General features: G+C 40.2%; 1 protein-coding gene, 1 long non-coding RNA gene and 1 pseudogene across 2 annotated transcripts in view; 1 reads left to right on the forward strand and 2 right to left on the reverse strand.

Annotated features, from left to right (window-relative positions):
* The window catches only part of RSBN1L (round spermatid basic protein 1 like), a 74,573-nt gene extending 63,624 nt beyond the window's left edge, over positions 1-10,949 (reverse strand). Inside the window, exon 1 of the mRNA XM_028525376.2 lies at positions 10,350-10,949. Coding sequence (XP_028381177.1) covers positions 10,350-10,908 — 559 coding nt within the window. The 5' untranslated portion in view covers positions 10,909-10,949. The remainder of the gene's footprint in view (positions 1-10,349) is intronic.
* Positions 10,950-11,112: 163 nt separating this feature from the next.
* LOC118497094 lies at positions 11,113-13,627 on the forward strand. The gene is made up of 3 exons (XR_004899645.1): positions 11,113-11,571; positions 13,082-13,084; positions 13,597-13,627. It is a non-coding gene; the product is annotated as an uncharacterized LOC118497094 (long non-coding RNA).
* Positions 13,628-15,473: 1,846 nt separating this feature from the next.
* LOC114508198 lies at positions 15,474-17,199 on the reverse strand (annotated as a pseudogene).
* Positions 17,200-21,371: the final 4,172 nt, after the last annotated feature.

Below are 21,371 nucleotides of genomic sequence, written 5' to 3' on the forward strand. Positions count from 1 at the left end.
AGGATCCCAGAGAAGGGGATGGGAACAGGAGCAGCAAGGGGGTGGGAGGAGGAGAGCAAGGGGGAAAAAGTACAGAGAATAAGTAGCATAGAATGTAGGTTGAAGATAGATAGGGGGAGGGCAAGAATAGTACAGGAAATGTAGAAACTAAAGAACTCATAAGTATGACACATGGACAAGAACTAAAGGGGGGGAACGTGGGTGGGAGAGGGGGTACAGGGTGGAGGGGAGAGAAGGGGGGAAATGGGACAACTGTAATAGCATAATCAATAAAATACATTAAAAAAAAAAAAGAAAGAAACATGGATCACTTGCCTCCCCATTTGTGCCCTGATCGGGGAGTGAGCCTGCAGCAGAGTGTACCCTGACCTGGAATTGAATCTTCAACTTCTGGTGTATAGAGTGAAGCTCCAACCCTAAGCCACTTGGCTAGGGTTAATCTTGGGTTTTTTAGAGATCTTTTAAAGTCTGTGAACAGACCTGACCCATTTGACACAGTTGGAGCGTCACCTGTAAACCAGGTCACAGGTTTAATTCCTTCATCAGGGCACATGCATAGGTAGCAGGTTCAGTCCCAGTCCAGGAGCATAGGAGAGGCAAAAGATTGCTGTTTTTCCTCTCATACGAATGTCTCTCTCCCTCTCTCTCCCCCTCCCTTCCCCTCTCTCTAAAATGAATAAGCATGTCCTCAGGTGAAGGTAAAAAAGTTCTTAAAAAAATAAAAAGGCAGTGAACAACCAGTTACCTAAGAACTAACAGAGGGTCAGAGATTTTTGCTCCTCAAAAAAGCTACCACTGCTATCTGCCACTGTAAGGAGACTTTTAAAAGGGTCCCCTCCACACCCAAATGCAGACACTAATTGAAGAGATCTATACACAGAACATTTTCAAACCTTACCTGTTGACTACCACTAATATGATTCACATCTGATAACAGAACTCTATATGAGGTATTTGCCTGCATCTTAAACTCATATCCATATTTTTTAATGATATGCTTATTCTCTCCATCTGAAACCACAGAATTATATATAAATTCTCCTTTCTTGCTAAGGGTGTATTAGATAATCATAGTGGCCTATCATATACTCCCTCCCAAAATCTTTTCCTTTCCATGTCCACGAGTACCACTCATTTTGTCACTAAAATCACATCATTTCACTACTACAGTAGTCTTCAATATTCCAGTCTCTAATTTTTTTTCTCAATCACCCTACAAAATGCTACTGAAATTACCAATTTGGACATATTATCAACCTACTAAAACAATTGTGCCTTGCTGTTTTTGACCAGAGAATGAAACCTAAAGTCCGTGTCCTGGCAAATAAAAGGCAGATTGTGGAAGATATTCAATTGCCATTTGATCCTACCTCCCAACTTCGTACAAATCCCCAAACCAGCCATACGGTTCTGCTTGCAGGCTACTGAACATGCCATGTACACTCCTGTCTCTGCAATATTGTTCACACCATCTCCCTGACTAACAAGTTACTATCCCTTCATCTCCATTTACCCAAGTCCTATTTTTCCATCAAAACCCAGCTCATTTATTTGGCAAACTTTCTCACAATGAAAGATTCATTACTGGATGAAGACAAAATATATTAACACAATTTGCACAGCTTAGAGCTGGAGCTCTGAAATCAAACTATCTAAAGATCTGAAACTCAGATTTACTATTTATTTAACATCCCTGGACAAGTTACCTAAACCTTCTGAGCTTCCACACAGTGCTTATAAAAGGCTAATATCTGACTAAACTTCTTAAAAGTTGTGAAAGTTAAATAAAATATATATGTAAATGCTGAACACAGTTCTGTAAATGTTAAGTATTGTTATGGTTGTTTCTATAATCAAGAAGCTATAATATAGTTCAAGTTGTGCCTAAGTACTCACTTCACCAGCTTGTTGCCCATCTCAGACGAGGCTGACAGAATTTATTAATTCCAATATTTTCTTCATCCTCAAAGAAGAAAACTGAAAAATGGTGAATATTTATTCCCTTAAGATATAAAATACATCAATGATTCACCATAAAATGAACCCAGGACATTTGCTTTCCAGAATATTACTACACATGTCTAACCAGTCAAAGTGGCTCTAAATTAAGTAACACCTAAAGAAAGTATACCCATGCTATAAAAAAGCTAAAGAGACCCTGACCTGTATGGTTCAGTTAGTTGGTGGTGTGTCGTCCTGAAAAGCAAAAGGTCACCAGTTCATTTCCCAGTAGAGGGCACGGCCAGGACTGCAGAGGCAACCAATCGTCCTGGCTGATATGGCTCAGTGGTTGAGTGCTGGCCTAAGGATCAAAAAGTTGCTGGTTTAACTCCAGGTCTAGGGCATGTGCAGGCTGGGTCCCCAGTCGGGGGCCTGCAAGAGGCAGCCACACATTGTTGTTTCTCTCCTTCCCCTCTATCTAAAAATGAATAAATAAAATCTTAAAAAGGGGGGGCGGGCAACCAATGTTTTCCTTTCTTTCATATTTCTCTACCTTTCTTTCTCCCTTCCTTCTCCTCTCTCTAAAAATGTAATAAAATCTTTTTTTTTAAAGCTAAAGAGTAGCTACCCAATTTGTAATGTGAACAGCAGAGATAAAATTAATTTATTAATAAAAAATTATTTTTTTATCAAACCAATCATTAAGTACAAGGCAAAGATCATAAAACAAAGACTAAAAGGACGCTTGCTCAGAAGGAATTGACATAATCTAGTTAAATGGGAATTTATATGGGTGAATAAGTTCATTTATATTAGTCAACACAGGACTTTATGAAATAAACACTATAATTTTGAACTATATATAGTATTTAACACACTATAATAATATACCCACTATATAAAAAGAAATTAGTAAGGATTTTTTATTTTTGGCCCATGTTACCAATACTGTAATAATTGCCAATTGTAATGGGACCACAATGAATCTTTAACTGCAAGCATTCTGTATGTAGCTTTTCAAAATTCAAACTATTGTGAACTAAATTATCAAACTACAGTTAATTAAAAATTCAAGAAAAATGTTTACCATAAGATTCTTGCCCTGGCTGGTGTGGCTCAGTGGATTGAACGCCAGCCTGAGAACGGAAAGGTAGCTGGTTCGATTCCTGGTCAGGGCACATGCCTGGGTTGCAGGCCAGGCTCCCAGTTGGGAGCTTGCAACAGGCAACAAAATCTCTCACATGTTTCTCTCCCTCTCTTTCTCCCTCCTTTCCCCTCTTCCTAAAAATAAATAAATAAATCTTACCCCCAAAAAAGTGTTTACCATAAGATTCTAGTCATACCAATGAATTTGAATTTATAGTATTTGCAGCTCTGAATTTTTGTGTATTAACAAATCAGTTTTAAATTATATTTTATTGATTATGCTGTTACAGTTGTCCCAATTTTTCCCCCTCTCCTCCCCTCCACCCAGCTCCCCCCAGCTCCCCCCACTCCCTCAGACAATACCCACACCTTATGTCCATGGGTCATGCATACAAATTCTTTGGCTAGTCCATTTCCTATACAGTACTTTACATCTCCATGGCTATTCTGAAACTATACATTTTTACTTCTTAATCCCCTCACCTCTTCACCATTCCCCCAACACCCCTCCCATCAGGGAACCATGGAATTCTTTACATATTAGCTATGCAAATCTGAGCAAGTTACAAAAACTTCAGAATTTTAATCTAAAACTATTGAGATAATACCATGGCACATGGCAAGCACTCAATAAAGGCCCACCTAGTCCCAGTATTTTATTTCCTATGCTGATGTGGCTGAATGTACACTGACTCCAAAGCATCTCCTTCACTTAGCTGTTATGGGTACTATGTATACTTAGATTATTTACTTTCTTGATACTGAACAGATATTGGTACGTCCATGTTCATAGCAGCATTATTCATAATAGACAAAAGGTGAAAGAACCCAAGTATCCGCCAAGGATGAATGGTAAACAAAATGTGGTATATTCATACAAATATTATTCAACCTTAAAAAGGAAATTCTGACACATGCTGCAACAAGGATGAACCTTTAAAGACATTACACTAATTGAAATAAGCCTGTCAGAAAAGAAAAAAGTACTTTATGATTCCACTCATATGAGGTTCTTAGAGCAGTCAAATTCATAGAGACAGAAAGTAGAATGGTGGTTACCAAGGGCTGGCTGGTGGATGATGGGGGCAGTTATTCTTGAATGGACATGGAATTTTGGTTTGGGAAGAGAAAAAAGCTCTGGAAATGGACAGTGGTAATGGTTGCACAATAGTGTGAATATGCTAAACGCCACTAAATTATACACTTAAAATGGCTAAAAGAGTTAATTTTATATGTATTTTATCATAAATGTAACCAATAACTTTTTAAACAGTTAACCTAAAAATATACAAGTACATCTATTCCAGAGGGGATATACCAAATTGTTAATGATAGTATGGCACTAGGGGAGAATTTCACTCTTTTAAGTATACATATACGTGTTGTTAACATTTTTATAAGCACCATTATTTCTGTAATGGAAAAAATTTCAATCCTAGTTATTTTAGGGTGAAATGATACATGTTGGGAATGTGCTTTAAAATACCAGAGCAAAACAGTTAGAATAAGCGGAGGCGGGGAAGTAAAATGTGAATTGTAAAATGTTGCTAAGTGCTGAAGGAGGATAACAGGTAGACCCAGAATTCATAACATGATTTTGGTTTCTTTTGTATTAATTAAAAATTTCATGATAACCCTAGCTGGTGTGGGTCAGTAGATTGAGTACTGGCCTGTGAACCAAAGGGTCACTGGTTCAATGCCCAGCTGGGGCACATGCCTGGGCTGCTGGTCAGGTACCCTGTGGGGGGACCACACATTGACATTTCTCTCCTTCTCATTCTCACTTCCTTCTCCAATCTCTAAAAATAAATAAAATAAAATCTTTAAAAAAAATTCATGATAAAAATTACCTTCAACCTACAATTCAAAAAATTTATGTGTATGTTTAGTATATCTTCAAACATGAAATGTTTGAGGTTATAAAAATATTAGTTGATAAGAATGCACTTTTTAAATCAATTTTCAATCACACAAAAAATTCATATAAGCTACAATATTTCATTTAATTATTTTCACAATAGGCTAAAATGTAAGATCTCCTCTTGAAAAGCCTACTCAAAAAGTAGGAAGAAAAAGAATCAGAAATCCCACCATTGATGTAAGTAGGAGACACTGTAACAATAACCTGAAATATAATATATAAAGACAGAAAACTGATGGTGGAATTGTGACTTAGAACAGAAGATTAATGTTAAGTCCTACCAAAAGGGACAAAAGAGATAACAAAAAATTGTATTTACTTTGCAGTACTCTAGAAAGGCTCAGAATAGGCAAGAGGGGAGTACCAACTCCCCAAACCCCTGCCACACACAGACACACACTCCTAAGGGAATGAGAGATACGGTATCCAGCAAAACTGAATCAGAGTGGCTCCAGGTTTGAGGGCATCCCACACGGAAGGGAAATGCTGGTATGAAAACAGGGATACTAAGCCCTGGCTGGTGTAGCTCAGTGGTTTGAGTGCTGCCCTGCTAAACCAAAGGGTCGCCGGTTCAATTTCCAGTCAGGGTACATGCCTGGGTTCCAAGGCTAGGTCCCCAGTAGGGGGTGTGAGGGGCAACCACACATTGTTGTTTCTCTCTTTCTCCTTCCCTTCTCCTCTCTCTAAAAATAAATTTAAAAATCTCTTAAAAAAAAAAAAACAGGGAGACTAAGTGAAAATTTATAAACTGAATGGTGAGACTTGTAGCTTTCTTCCTCTATCCAGGACTACTAAGTACCCTGCCATCTAAACTCACAACCTCTGCCAATCCCCTCCTCTCTTCACTATTACACTTACACACAAATGGAAAAATGAAGGACTTTTATCTGAAGAAACTGAGAATCTTCTTCTTATTCACCACCAGAGAAAAGAAGTAAAAGTAAAAACATGGGAGTTCATTAATCACTAGGCCATGCTCGTGCATGCCCAGTGAGCTTCCTATTGCCTTTGAAACTTTCTCTTGATTATGAAGGAACTGCTAAGGATCACACAGATATGAAGAAAGCCTCCAACAACAAGAGACCAAAACAAACAGAAAAGAAGTCGGAGGAACAACAACAACAACAACAAAAAACCAGCAAAAACAGAAGAACATGTCAAAAAAACCATGATTAATACCCTTGAAGAGATCATACATGTACCCCATGAAAAAGGAACAAGATGCTATAATACAGTAACAAAGAACAAGAGCTCATAAAACATTTTTAAGATACCTGAAATGTTAAAATCCAGCGAAAGAGTTCAAATCTCCCAGAAAGTTAAACGAAAGACTATTTGAAGATCAAATTTTGAAACATTAACATTGCAAGCCAGGCAATAAGGGAAGACCTACAAACTTTTGAGGGAATATGATTTCCAACATAGAAATCTCTCAACAGTCAATCAATCAAGTGTGAGGGTAAAAATAAAATCCCAAAAACATATTTCCATTCAGTCTTTTATACTAATAGTAGAGAAAACCAAACAAAGGAATAAAGAAAGACACAGGATCCAGAAAAAAAGGACTCAACTAAAACTAAAGAAATTCCCAGAATGTCAGCTAAGAGAAGTCCCAAAATGACAGCTTTGCAGCAGGCCTAAAAGGAAACAATCTAGACCAAAGCAGGAAGAAAGAAAGCTACAGAAGGGATGGATGGCTACAGAAACAAATGGAACTAGTAATAATATCTGACAGATCTGACCATGTGGAAAATTATACTGAGATGCACTTTTTTAAACTGCTGGAGAGTACAGAAAGGCTTTGCCAGACAAAACTAACCAAATGAAAAAATGAGGCGTGAAAAACAAAAGGTTACACAAGAACAAAACAACAAAAGAAAATGAATTCTTGGTAAACTATCCCAGTAGTGGTAAATATTTGGTCATAATGATGAAAACTATGAATACAAACTTAACCTAAAATGATGGAATAACAGTATTAGAAAGATGGGGAAAGTCTAGTTTGAAAACCTTTTGAACATCTACCCCTTTAAAATCACTGACATTTCTACCTCAAATTAATCAATTCTGAAGAGCCTTTATTTTCATTAGAGTTAAATTCTGTAACTACACTTTCAAGTCAAAAATTCTGTAAAATGCTCTAGTTTTGTCTTGGGATATTTCACAGGGTCATTCTAAGAAAATAAAGTTAATAAGTGAAAAGCAAACACTAACAAAAATTAGAAGACATATATATGTTTTATTGGTTACTGGAATCAGTTAAGGTATTTTGTTACCTAATAATGTGTTTGTTCTGTCATTTGTTATAACATAACTCTAAATGTTGCATACCTTTAGTACCTGTTCCACTTTTACTGCCACATCTACTGATTCAGTAAGCAATTCCGTCTTAAAGGAAAATAAGCTATGAACTGCTCAGCAAATTACCTCTATAAGAACCAAAGCCTGATTACTTACTAGTTTCAAAAATCTAAAGTGTTTTGCACATTATATTTTACAATAACTTTTAGTTGATAACTCAAACTATCATGCCAGACAGCTGCATCACTGACAGAGCCTTTAGGTGTGTAACACATCAACCCGCACTAAGTTGGCCTACACTGGTATGTTTTTATAATTCTCTTGTTCATCACTCCTAACTTTCAAATCTGTCAATCAATCCTTCCTCTATCTAAATTGACCCACCTTTTAATTTGTCATGAGGTTAACAAAAATAAATTATCATTCTTCTGGCTCAAAACTGACTAAATGCCCTGCCAAGCCCTTTCATATACATTTTCATTTAACACAATTAGCAATCATTACTAAAGACAAAAAGACCAAAAAAAAAAAAAAAAAAAAGTCCTACTACAAATAAAGGAGTTTAACTGCTTAATGAAGTTGAGAGGATAGACCTTTTTTATTTTTGTTTGTTTTTTGAAGGAAGGATTTATCCCTTGCTTAGGTGTCTTAATAGCTAACTTCTAGTTCTGATCCAGATTGTTCAATCAGTGAGCTATATAGGATAATTGAGGGGGTGCAATGAACCATCCTATGAACTATCCAACTTAGAGTAACACTAAAAAGAAGTATATATACCTAAAACAAAATACCTGGTTATCCATTCACTAAGATTTTTACAAAAAGCCCAGAGAAATAAGAACTATATTACAAAGTAGGACTTTTATATGTGCAATCATAACTATACTGAATGCATTATATAATCATACTATTTTAATACCACTGTTGCTTATGAATCTTCCTTAATTAATTAAAACAGAACCTTAATTCGGTTATATGAGAGCTTTAGGATATAGGCATCTCCCAAATTAATATTTTCACCATTAAATTTACCCTCAAGACAGAAAAGCAATTTTTCTGTCTTTTAATTTTTAGTTTTTCTCAATAAAAATAGCAGCATTTTTGTAAAAAAAAAGAAAGAAAATCTCACAAATGTTAATATTCTAGTCATTAATCAAAGAATCCTAAATAGGTCACAGAAAAACATCTTCCCCACATGGTTTTTAAAAAAGATTTTATGTATTTATTTTAAAAGAAAGAGGGAAGGGAAGAAGAGAGGGCAAGCAACATCCATAAGTTGCCTCTCATGCCACTGAACCCACAACCCAGGCATGTGCCCTAACTGGAATAGAACCAGTGACCTTTCCCCTTTGGAGAAGAACACCCAACCAACAGAGCCACATGGGGCAGGACTTCCCCACATCTTAATGAAAAGCTAAAAGCTATCACTGCCTATATTTAGGCTTGGTAAGGTAAGCTGTAGCCTTCAAAAGGATTCTAAATGTAATTTAAAATACTAGAAAAAATTCTCTTTTAAGAGCCATTTCACTTTAAGGTCCAGTTATGTGCTCCATATTTTAAGTCAGAATTGTTAAAGAATGCTTATTTATTTTCAGTCATTCTCCAATACACTGACAATGTTACATTCATATTCACTTCCTCATTCAAAGAACTTAGAAAAGCAAATGCATTGTTTACAGTAACGCAAGACTTCCACGCACTTACAGCTTTTAACTGTAACCATTAAGACAAAATATCTTTAAAATACTAACCACTTAGAATTCTAGACTAAGAGTGAGTACAAAAACCACTTTCCTAGAAGTAACACTCTCCAAAGCTTAGATGTTTACCTTGTGCCAGAGTACCTGATGGCTATGCTTAGATGTCAAAGCTTTATTACAGACAAAAACATCAAGAAATAACTAATTGTTGCTACATACTCGTTTACAGCATTTTTAAAAATTGTGAAAATAGCCATTCCAATTCAAACATATAGAGAATTTTTTATGACGTAAGTTACCATTCGATCAGCAACGCTAGAACTGTTTGACATTTTATTTTTCCTTTCAACACAAAAATACTTTGACAATACTGTGTATCAATGTATATTAAAGATCACTATGCACTTTTAAGCTCCTAGTCATATAAATATCTAATTTTCAACCCGTCTCCATATTGTACCACTGTCAAGATCTTCGTGCATCAACAGCTAAATGGGAAGGACATCTATTTAAAAGAAATGCTTTCTGAAAAATCATATGGCTAGCCTACATTTTTAAACTGTCTAGCCGAGTCTGAGAAGAACAGATAATTTGCCTTTTTCTGATGCTCAAATATTTTACAGCCACTTGCTCTGACCCTAAAACGTTAACGCTCCTGATTTTATCATTTGCTGCAGGAAAAAAAAATATATATGGCTGAAAATTCTTTCTGAGGGATGGTATTTCAAACAAGACCACTCAAAACACTGAAGCCTACGGAGCGGAAGAGAGAGTGGAGTGAGGGTACCTTATAAAACTGCACACTTCGGGCCCTACACGCTACCTCATTTCCCTAATAGGGATGAAAAACTCAGGCCTCCGGTAGCTTCCAGCTGACGCCAATACTCTCCACACCCCTTTTCTTGACAGAATTCTCTAGCACTAGAGCCTTGTCAAAAATATGAAATTCCATGATCAAGACTAAACGGTCTAATCAATCTACCGTCTTTTACAAGACAAAACCCTTCACGATCCCATTTCCTCCCATCTCCCTCGGTAGCAAAACATTCCTAGATCGGTCTTCTAGACCGATTTCTACAAATTCTGCCGCGTATTAAGTGGGAGGCAGAAACGATATACAAAATGAGAGTTTCGGCCATTCTCCTCGACCGCGACCGAAATTACAAGCTCCATTTCCTGTCCCCACGAGGGCTGCATGACTGCAGAAAACCAGACGCCTCCCGCCCCCTCCAGGCAGGCGCACGAGGCCCCCATGCTCCCCCTGCTCCAACCCCGCAGGTACGACAGGGTGGCGGGGGCCGAGGTACCCTCTCCGCACCCCTCCCGGCACCGGGACCCACCTCTCGGCAGCAGCTTCACCTCCCCGTTTTCCTCACGGGCGGCCTCGCCCGCCCCGCCGAGGCCGTGCCTCCTCCTTTCCTTCTCTCGCTTCTCCTTGGGTCTGCGAGGCTTGGCGTTCGCCGAGGAGGCGGCGGCCGGCAGGAGAGGGTGAGGCTGAGCGTGCAACAGCGTAGGAGGGACCAGCAGTTTGCGCGGCAGCGGCTGAGACGAGGAAACAGAGGCTGAGGACGGGACGGCCGTGCCAGCAGAGAAAGAGAAACTGCTCCGAGCAGAGGACAGGGAGGGGGCAGGAGACAGAGCGGCGAAGGTCCAGGACGTGGGGCTGCCATAGCTCTGAGGCGAAGGTGCAGCCGGAGGCTGCAGCTGCCTGCTGCTCCCGCCGCTGCTCCCTTCTCCGTTCAGTCTCCGTGGCGCTTTCTTCTCCTCAGTCCGGACTTTCTTGGCGGAGAGAGGACCTGGCGGGTCCCGGGAGGCGGTCTGCAGCTTGCCAAATGGCTCTTTCTCTGGTACGGTGGCGGCGGCTGCTGCGCCGTGCGTTGGGTTCAGCGGCTCCGCCATTTTGCGCTCCTGTTGTATTTACTCTCCTCCGCTCCCGGGAGCAGGGCAGGGGCGGGCCCAAAGCGCGGGGCGGGAGGAGGGGCGGAGCGTCCGGGCCACCGGCCGGGCCCTTTATTGGGCGAACCATCCTGAGGGATCCCTGTAGAAACCAGTCAAAGGCGCGAATCTCGAGCCGAAGGGGCGGGACCACCGAGTAGACCCGCTTAGGAGGTCACTGCTCCACGGGCGTGATTAGTGAGTGGCCCAGGAGAGCTGCGAGGGGAGGGTCTTGCAGTTACTGCCAGTGTGAACTCTGGAGGCCGGCGACGTCTCAGAAGAACCAGCGCTGCGGACCCCAAAATTTGCCCGGGCCCTGGCCGCGCTCATTTCTGCTTCAGTGACTTCGTTGTATCACTTTCTCTTTTTTCCCGTGGGCCCTTTTGGTCCCTCCCTGCCTGTTCGAGCCCAGGAAGCTGCATTTCGCAGATACTCAGCTCGAGGGAGAAAATTTTTCCGGTAATTAAGCTGTTCCTTCTCGTTGGTAGCGGTCCGTTGATGGGAGGGGTTTAAAGTCACTTGGTGTTTTGACAAAATTTGTTACTGTTGCTAAAAACGTCACAACTAAATTTTGAGGGAGATAACTTCTTGCGAACCTAAACTTTGGGATTACTTCTGAGCTTGAAGGTAAGAGTCTCTGTGGAGATGTAACTTTTGTCATGGGACCCTTAAAGATTTAAATTTTATTGTAATTATAAGTCAGACTCGCTAAGAAAAATCCGTTAGCGATATTTATAGATGTTTGAAAAGCAAAGTGTTTTTAAAGTGTATTTCAGCGTTTAGTTATCATCTTGAGTGTTCAGTATTTTGTAAGCCTGTACTTTGATTCCTAATTTAGAAGATAAGGAATTTGGGGAGATAGGTTACAGTAATACGGTTGCAACCAAAACGAGGAGTACGTTTTAAATTTAAGGTCTCACATGAGATCGAAAGTCAAAGGAATAGATGGTAAAAATAAAAATAGTCAATACAGGAGATGACCATTCGGAGGGTATTTTGAGTCCTAATAGGGCACCTAAAGTGCCTGTAAACTTTCCGGAAAATAGTTTAAAAGTAACTATCCAAGATTGCCAATACTTGTGACTTTATGAGGTTGGATTTTTGTCCCCCTGCCTTTTTGTTTTTCCTTTTTTAAGACTATTTGTAGTCAAAATTCAATATCGGTTTATAGGGGGGTTTTTTTGTTGGGTGCCTTCAAATTTTGAAATGAAAGTATTCACTTTAATACATAGCAGTGAAAGCAAGTGAAAACTTTGTAGCTGGAATTGACTGGCAGCAGATGTCTTCATGAAAAGTAGCATTTGTGAAAGTGTGGGCAGAGAGGATAGAGCTGGAAATCATCTGCTGCTAACTTTGTGACCTTAGCCAGGGTGCTTCATCTGTCAATCTATTTTATTTGTTGAGCGAATTTGATTGCGTGATCACTAAGGTCCTTTGGCATGCTTTAAACTTTAAACTCCTGCCCCCATATTCAAGAAGCTTTTCAAAATTACACTGAAACCATTACAATCAAAGTAGCTTTCTAATTGTTGACCCTCCAGATAGAGAAAACTGTCTTTTAGTTACATTAATGTAGTGCCTGGAAACTTGCACTACTTATTTCCTCATCTCCAACACAGAAGCCTAGAAAATCTGACTACATAAGGGCCCAGCTAACAACATGAACTTCATCTGTGTGAATTTGTTACTCCTTGCACTATACTGTTTGAAATTTGTAGAGCCTGGGCAAGAATAGTAATGGCGGCTCACATATTACATGTCCAAATATGTAAGTTATAAATCAAGATGATAAGCTTTTTAAAAAATATATTCTACTTTACTACCTGTACAAATCTACTTAAATAATAAGCCAAAACACCAGGTTTAAATTTCAAATTCTCAGACTTTTAGAGATGTCTCCATTCACACTGACTCCATTCTCTTCCCATTCCTAGTTTCTTCACCTACTACACAAAAAGGGACCATGCATGCATGCAATCGACATGTCCAAGCTTATGTCCACACCTCTCACCCCTGCAAATAGTGATATGTAATCAGCAACTGAGTCTGCCCTTAGATCTAGCCAGTCTGAAAGAGGAGTGCAGGCTCCAGGCAGGCATGGCCCCTTGATAGGCACCTTGCCATTTGCAGCAGAAAGAGGGTCCTTACCCAGGTCTAAGGGAAGCACTATTATTGTAAAACATACTGTTATCTGTTTCCCATGTGTTCAGCCATTCCCTTTGAACTAGATCATTCCTAACAACATTGAACTAGGAGAAAATTCCCACCGCTCTTACCAATTCCTACTGGCTTCATCTCTACTAGCACTAAAACCATCTACTATTCCATGTCCACTGTTGCTACTGTATTCCAAGTACCACCCTCTCTCACCTGAAAGACTACACTGTCCTTATTTCTTGTCTCATTATATTCTAGTTTTCTCAAATCTGTTTTTCATTCTACCCAGAACATTCTTTTCAAAACCAGACAGGTCATACCTAGCTATCTATTTTTAACATTTTACGTAGTCTTTTTAATTTTCAAGCCCAGATCAGTCACAGTACCTACTTGGACAGTCTCCTCCCCACCTCTGAAGTGGAAGTCCTTGGGTAATTCTTTTAAAAAAATATGTTATTTATTTATTTTTAGAGAGAGGGGAAGGGAGGGAGAAAGAAAGGTAGAGAAACATCAATGTGTGAGAGAAACATCAATCAGTTGCCCTCACCCACCCCCAAACAGGGACCTAGCCTGCAACCCAAGCATGTGTCCTGACCAGAATCGAACTTATGACCTTTGCCATTCCCAGCTCAGTGAGCCACACTAGTCAGGGACTTCCAACTATCATTTTAACTAAATCCCAGTGTCTATGCTAGTGATTCATCCAATATTTTTGCCTCATTGTTTCTTCTTGACCTCATTTCTATTCTGTTTCATCCACAAATTCCAATGGATCCTTCTTAATCTTTTTCATCACTCTTCTATCTCTGAAGTCATAAATGACAGTGTCTGAATATTTGGCTTTCTGACTCCTTGACACCATGTCCTTGCCCTTTGACCTCAGCATAGCTCCCATACTCTAGGTCTTTATTTTTCATCTAATTATGGTTGCTTGATACAGGATACCCAGTTAAATTTGAATTTCAGATTAACAGTGAAAAAAATTTTAGTATGAGTATGCCCCATACAATATTTGGGGCATACATTACTTTAAAAAAAAAGTTATTCTTTCTTTATCTGAAATCCAAATTAACTGATGTCCCTTTTTTTTCCTGATAAATCTGGCAACCCTACGCTAATTACTCTTTCTATATTTTTTCCCTGTCCAACATGAAACCTTTGGTACATGATTTGTACAAAACATTTGCCAGCACCTCAGTTCCTCACACTCTAATCTTTTCATCTCTGTGCCACTAACCCCCGACCTCAGGTCATTACTTCTCCCTGCTCTTCTGCATTTAGGCTGATGACCATCTCTTCCATTTAACTGTTGGGGATTCTTAGAGATATGTCATTGCACTTTATCTCACTCTGCATACTTCTTTGTGATATTTTGCATCACAGTATCTTCTGATATAAATGCTAACAATTCCCATATCTTTCTGTCCTGACTCTTGTCCAAATGCCAGATGGATGTCACCACCAGACAGAATTATTTTTCACATTCTCTTTAAGAAGTTGGTCTACATACCGCAGCTCATTATCCCAAAGTATAGCCATAAACACCTCAGACTTATAACACCCATTTCCATCCTCCCATGTATCACTCTCTTTCATTGCTTATCCACCTTATCAATTCAAGCTACAAATCTGGGACTCTTTGACTTCTCTCTTTCTTTCACTCTCCACATTCAGTCAGCCATTATTTCTGGTTCATTTCTCTTCTCCATTACCACTGATTCTTGCCTTTAGGCCTCAAGTCAGCTTGGATTATGTCAGTTATTTTCTTCCTTACTCGGTCTATCTGTCTCCAGTCTTTCTTCTTCTAAACTATTGTCCATGCTGCTACCAAAATTATATTTCTAAAATATAGACCTGGTAAGCCTGGCTGGGTGGCTCAGTTGGTTAGTTTGTCGACACCATACACCGAGGTTGTGGGTTTGATCATCATTCGAGACACATAAAAGAAGAATCAATTAATGAATGCATAAATAAGTGAAACAAATGGATGTTTCTCTTTCTGTCTCCCTTCCTTCCTCCTTTTCTCTCTCCCCCCTTCTCTCTCTATACATATTAAATTAATAAATGAAATTTAATGTATTGAAAATAAATATATATAAATAAAATATAGACCTGGTTGTGCTTCCGTCTCTTTTCAGATGGAATAAAAGTCACACTTTTTATTGTAGACCAAAGCCATTTTTTTGGTTTGTGTTTGTCTTTTGTTTTAGTATACATCTATAATTTCTTTACAAAACCGTTCGTTTGGCATTAGTTGGTTACAGGAATAGTAAGATACTGTGAGTGTGGCATAGCAGCTCTAGTGTAGCAATTGCATTCCTTGCTTCCTTAACCAAAGTTTAAGTTACCTCATATCCATTATGTACAAGTTATCTGCAATCATTAATGCTGCAAATCCTGATGCATTCACCATTTAGGAAGGAGGTGATGCTAAGGGATTAGAGTAAATGTTGATAAGACTGCAAAAGTTCCTTTATAGGACTTTGTTTCTTCTCCCTCCCCTGAATTACTTTGCTTTAAAAGACTCAAATTACTTAGAGCTAGTCTGAATAGCAGCAGCACCAAAGAATATCACACTTAGTTCTTGTTAAAAAGCAATACCTGTGCAATCCATGTTTTATAGCACAAGCAAAGAGAATGAATGATTGCTCTAGTGTTAAACTCCTGCATTAGAGTCTCTTAAAGAAATAAAAGCATTCCATTAAGTTCTTCTAGATGGTGTTATTGCTGCACATTTGTCTGTGGGACACTCTGTGCTGTGTCACTTCAAAAGGATCTTCCAATATATGCCCAATATTCCTTCCTTAAAGTGTCCTTTTGCTTAGCTACGATTTCACATAACTCCAATGATCTATTAAGAATGTTCTCCTTGTTGTCACATTGGTTTTCTAGCATATCTTCATAAATGTCAATAAGAAAGGCAATTAGTAGGGGGAATTGAGACTTGGTTGCAAATCAAGTAATTGATTTAATAAATTGGGATATGTATTTGGAAAGACCACAGTCCTGCAACATGGCTTTCAATTAGTTCATGTACTGTCATTATATGATACTAGTTAGATCATTTCCAGACTGTACCAGACTTCTTTCTCAAATCATTGTACCCAGTGGTGTTAAAAATTACAAAGTATCTTTGGTTCCAGACAGAATTATTCTTCATGTCCTGCTTAACAAATTGGTCTACATACTGTGTAGCTTATTATTCCAAAGTTTAAATTCCTGAATAACCCACTGTTGATGTTGCCAGGCATGATAATGTTTTGCATCCTAATTATAACCTCAAGCTCCTGAAATGGATCTTTTAGCCGTTCCACTAATACCTGTGGTGCCAAACTTCATAGTTTGGGGGCTGTTCTTCAATTATTGCACTGATGTAGTTCATTTCCTCATGTAGATCCGTTTGAAGTGACTTTAAGAGAACTCAGCAGAAGTGCCACACTGTATAATTGGCTGCATTTAACTCAGTAGGATCTCTGGTTAGTTTAAAAGCATCATCACTTCTTTCATCATGCTACAGAATGGCCCAGAAATAATCATCATCACCTCTAAATTTTTTACTATAAGTGACTTGGGCTACTGGATTGGAACCATGTTCTGTGGCACTGGATCTATATCAGCTCATTCTGCTCTGTCTCTGTACAGAACATATGTGGGTGAGTCCAGGCTCAGGAACCTGTTGTCCACAAGGAATACTCCTGCTTTTCCAGCCTCAGCTGCCATACTTCTTGCTACTAGGGCAGTGGTAGTTCAGGCTGTTCGGGCTTCCTCCCCTCTATAGTTTCCCTCACCTCCTCAGCACCCACCATTTTCAACAGGACCTGACAAAAGCCATTCTTGATATAACTGCAGTACTCCTGTTTCTCCCACACACCTATAAGTTCCCTCTGTTTCACCTATTCTGAACTACATATAATTGCGATAAGAGTTTCACTCTATGACCCTCTATGCATTGTTTCCTCTGCCTGGCAACTCTAACAAAGTTATACTTACACTTCCAGATTTGGTTCAGGCCTCTCCTTAGCACCATGCTTCCTGTCCTGCCTACTCAGAGTTGACCATTCTTTGGCACCATCTCATTCTACCTCTGATCATTTAACATATTGGGCAGGAATAATGCATTATTTATATTTGTATGCATAGTATTTGGGATGTGGTCAATGCTCAGTAAACATGTGTTGAAAAGAGGTATATAAAGTATAGAGTTGTGATCTTTATAGGATGAGGACCAGACATTACAAACTTAAATGCCAATGGTCTTGGTAGTTTAAAAAACAATGAGAGGGTACTTCCAGGCATAGGTAAACACAGCTCACCTTCTCACATAACCACATCAAAATTACAAGTAAATTATAAAACAACCATCCCTCAGAACCATCACAAATCGAGTTGGATGAAAGCCTGACAACTATGGAATTAAAGAAACCAAATGCATCCAGACTGGTAGGAGGGGTAGAGACACAGAACAGACTGGCCCCACATCCACATGTGGTAGATAAAAAATTGGGAGGGATATCTTGGGAGCGAGGAGTCCAAGCCCCATACTAGGACCTCCAGCACAGGGTTCCAGTGCCGAGAACATAAATACCCATAATGTCTGGCTGCAAAAACCATTGGGGATTGAGTCGGTAAAAGAAACTTCTGGTCTCAGCAGTTCCTCTTAAAGAACTCACATGGACTTACTCAGACTCCCTCCCTCTGAGCTCTAATACCAGGGTAGCAGTTTGAAAGGTACCAGTGGTATTCAGTGAGAAACTGAAGTGTCTAGCATCAAGGTGAGAGCTAGAGGACAGCTTTCTCCCAGACAAGGGTGGGCATAGGCCATTGTCCCTCTTTTTAACCCCCCTCTGCCACAGAGCCACAGAGCTGGCAGGCTGGTGCCGTATCTGAGACTCCATCAACCTGGCTAAAACTGTTTGCCCTGCCCTGAAGATCCTGAGACTTTCCTACCCAACTTAACCCACCCAAAGTGCTTTCCCTTGGCTCATGCTGCACAACTCCCTAAATCCTCTCAAACAAGCAACAGCTGGCCTCAGTGAGTCCCCAGTCCCCATACCTCTTGCCAAGTAGCCCCCAGGCCTGGCACTAGCAGCAACCAGCCTAGATTCAGAGTTTGGCATTGCCTGGTAGCACAAGTAGCAGCCATCTCAGATTGCTTTATAGCTCAGGCAGGGTGGTCCTAGGCAAAACACAGGTGGGGGCTGACATTATCATGCAACACCCAAGAAACCACAGAGCCTGCATACCCAATGGACAGCTATTGACCACTTTGGAGCACATCCAAACTGCCCCTGCATAGCTGATCCTCCACAGAGAGTGGTCAGTGGCCACAGCCACTCATTGGAGCTGATTGGCCTGGGTAAATCATTTCCATTGACCTGTCAACAACAATTAAGGATCAACTACAAGAGGAGGGAATACTCAGACCACGTGAAGGGCGCATGTTGAGTACCCAGCTAAGTTGACAGAGGTGGCTGTGCCACTGGACCCTATAGGACACCTACATCATTAGGCCATGATATCAAGACAGGGAGGTTTAGTAGCTCCACCTAATACATAGAAACAAACACAGGGAAGCTGCCAAAACAAGAGAAAAAGAAACATGACCCAAGTGAAAGAACAGATCAAAACTCCAGAAAAGAACCAAACAAAAGGGAGATAAGCAATCTGTCAGATGTGGAATTCAAAACATTTGGTTATGAGGATGCTCAAGGAACTTAAAGAACCTTAACAGCATAAAAAAGATCCAGTCAGAAATGAAGGATACACTAATTAAAATAAAGAACAATTTACAAGGAAACAGCAGAGTGGATGAAACTGAGGATCAAATCAATGATTTGGAACACGAGGAAGCAAAAAACAACCAGTAAGAACAAGAAGAAGAAAAACAAAAGGGTAGTGTAAGCAGCCTCTGAGACTGCTACAAAGGTTCCAACATTTGCATCATAGGGGTGCTAGAAGGAGAAGAGAAAGAACAAGAAATTGGAAATCTACTTGAAAAAATAATAAAACTTCCCTAATTTGGTGTAGGAAATAGACATGCAAGTCCAGGAAGAACAGAGAAGTCCCAAACAAGATAGATGCAAGGAGGGCCACTCCAAGACACATCATAATGCAAATGCCAGAGGTTAAAGATAAAGAGATAATCTTAAAAGCAGCAAGAGAGAACTTCCGGCCACGATGGAGGTGTAGGTAGACACACCATGCCTCCTTGCACAACCAAAACTAAGGACAACAAAAATTTAGACACAAACAAGAAAAAAAAACCCAGAACTGAGAGAAATGAACTGTACATAAGTCTGATAACCATTCATCCAAGCCAGTAAGAGGGGTGGAGTCGGAGGCCAAAGAGGGAGGTCAAGGGGTCCTGGCAGGAAAAAGCGGTGGCTGGCAGATGTGGGCATGCAGGGTGCAGGTCGGCAGTTGGAGGACCCCAGGTGCACGAGGGCAGCTGATGGACCAAGTGGCAGACCCCAGGCTTGGGAGGCAAGAGCAGACCCAGGGAGGTGCACAAGGCAGCTGGCTGTCCGAAGTCACACATTTGCGTGCAGATAAACCAGTTGAAAATGGGCAGTGATACAGACCACGCAACCCAGGACCCAGTGCTGGGAAATAAAGCCTAAAAGCACCAATTGAAAATACCTGTGGGGGTTGAGGTTCCAGGAGAATCTCCTAGCCACACAGGAGGGATTTTTGGGGAGACACACAGAGTTCTAGAATGTACACAAGCCCACCCGCCAGGGAGCCAGCACCAGAAGGTCCCAATCTGCTTGTGGGAAGCAGCAGAGGGGACTGAAGTCCTAGAGAGAGTGGAGCAAGCACCGTTGTTCCTTTTCGGACCCCACCCCCACATACAGTGTCACAACCCACCAACTGAGTTGCCCCGCCCTGGTGAACACCTAAGGCTCCACCCCTCAGTATTTAACAGGCGACCACACCAAAAAAAAAAAAAAAGGCTCAAACAGAACAAATCAAAGCCCCGCAGCCAATACTTTTAATCCACCAAGAGACAGCCAACTTATCAGATACACAGTTCAACGCACTGGTGATCAGGATGCTCATAGAAATGGTTGAGTAAGGTTGCGAAATAGAGGAAAAACTGAAGGTTATGCAAAGTGAAATAAAGGGAAGTGTACAGGGAAACAATTGTGACAGGAAGGAAACTGGGACTCGAGTGAATGGCTTGGAGCAAAAGGAAGAAATAAACATACAATCAGAAAATAATGAAGAAACAAGAATTCTAAAAAATGAGAGGCTTAGGAACCTCCAGGACAACTTTAAATGTTCCAACATCTGAATTATAGGGGTACCAGAAGGAGAAGAGGAAGAGCAACAAGTGGAAAACTTATTTGAACAAATAATAAAGGAGAACTTCCCCAATCTGGCAAAGGAAATAGACTTCCAGGAAGCCCAGGAAGCTCAGAGAGTCCCAAAGAAGTTGGACCCAAGGAGGAACACACCAAGGCACATCATAATTACATTAGCCAAGATGAAAGATAAGGAGAGGATCTTAAAAGCTGCAAGAGAAAAGGAGACAGTTGCCTACAAAGGAGTTCCTGTAAGGTTACCAGCTGATTTCTCAAAGGAAACCTTGCAAACAAGAAGGGGCTGGAGAGAAGTATTCCAGGTCATCAAAGTCAAGTACCTACATCCAAGATTACTCTATCCAGCAAAGTTGTCATTTAGAATGGAAGGGCAGATAAGGTGTTTCCGAGATAAGGTCGTTAAAGGAATTCATCATCACTAAGCCCTTATTTTATGAAATGTTAAAGGAACTTATCTAAGAAAAAGAAGAAGATCAAAACTATGAACAATAAAATGACAGCAAACTCACAACTGTCAACGACAGAACCTAAACAACAACAACAAAAAAAATGAAAAGCCAACAGCTAGAACTGGAACAGATTCACTGAAATGGAGGTCCCATGAAGGGTTTTCAGTGGGGAGGGGGAGATTGGAGAGTAGGGAAAAAGATACAGGGAATAAGAAGCATAAATGGTAGATACAAAATAGGGGAAGGTTAAAAATAGTATGGGAAATGGAGAAGCCAAAGAACTTCTGTATATGACACATGGACATGTGTGGCAGACTTCGGCCAGCAGAGTTCCACTTTGTTGTAGCTGAAAGAGAAAATAAATGCACAGACAACAGCAATCCTGTGGAGAAAAAGGGAATGACACAGCTACTCTCTCAAGGGGAGAATGTATGAATGCCTCGGCCACTCTCTCAAAAGGAGAGCGTGCCGACCCTTACCTAGACAGGCTTTTATTGTT

This window comes from Phyllostomus discolor, chromosome 10 (genome assembly GCF_004126475.2).
Source record: "Phyllostomus discolor isolate MPI-MPIP mPhyDis1 chromosome 10, mPhyDis1.pri.v3, whole genome shotgun sequence".
NCBI lineage: Eukaryota > Metazoa > Chordata > Mammalia > Chiroptera > Phyllostomidae > Phyllostomus > Phyllostomus discolor.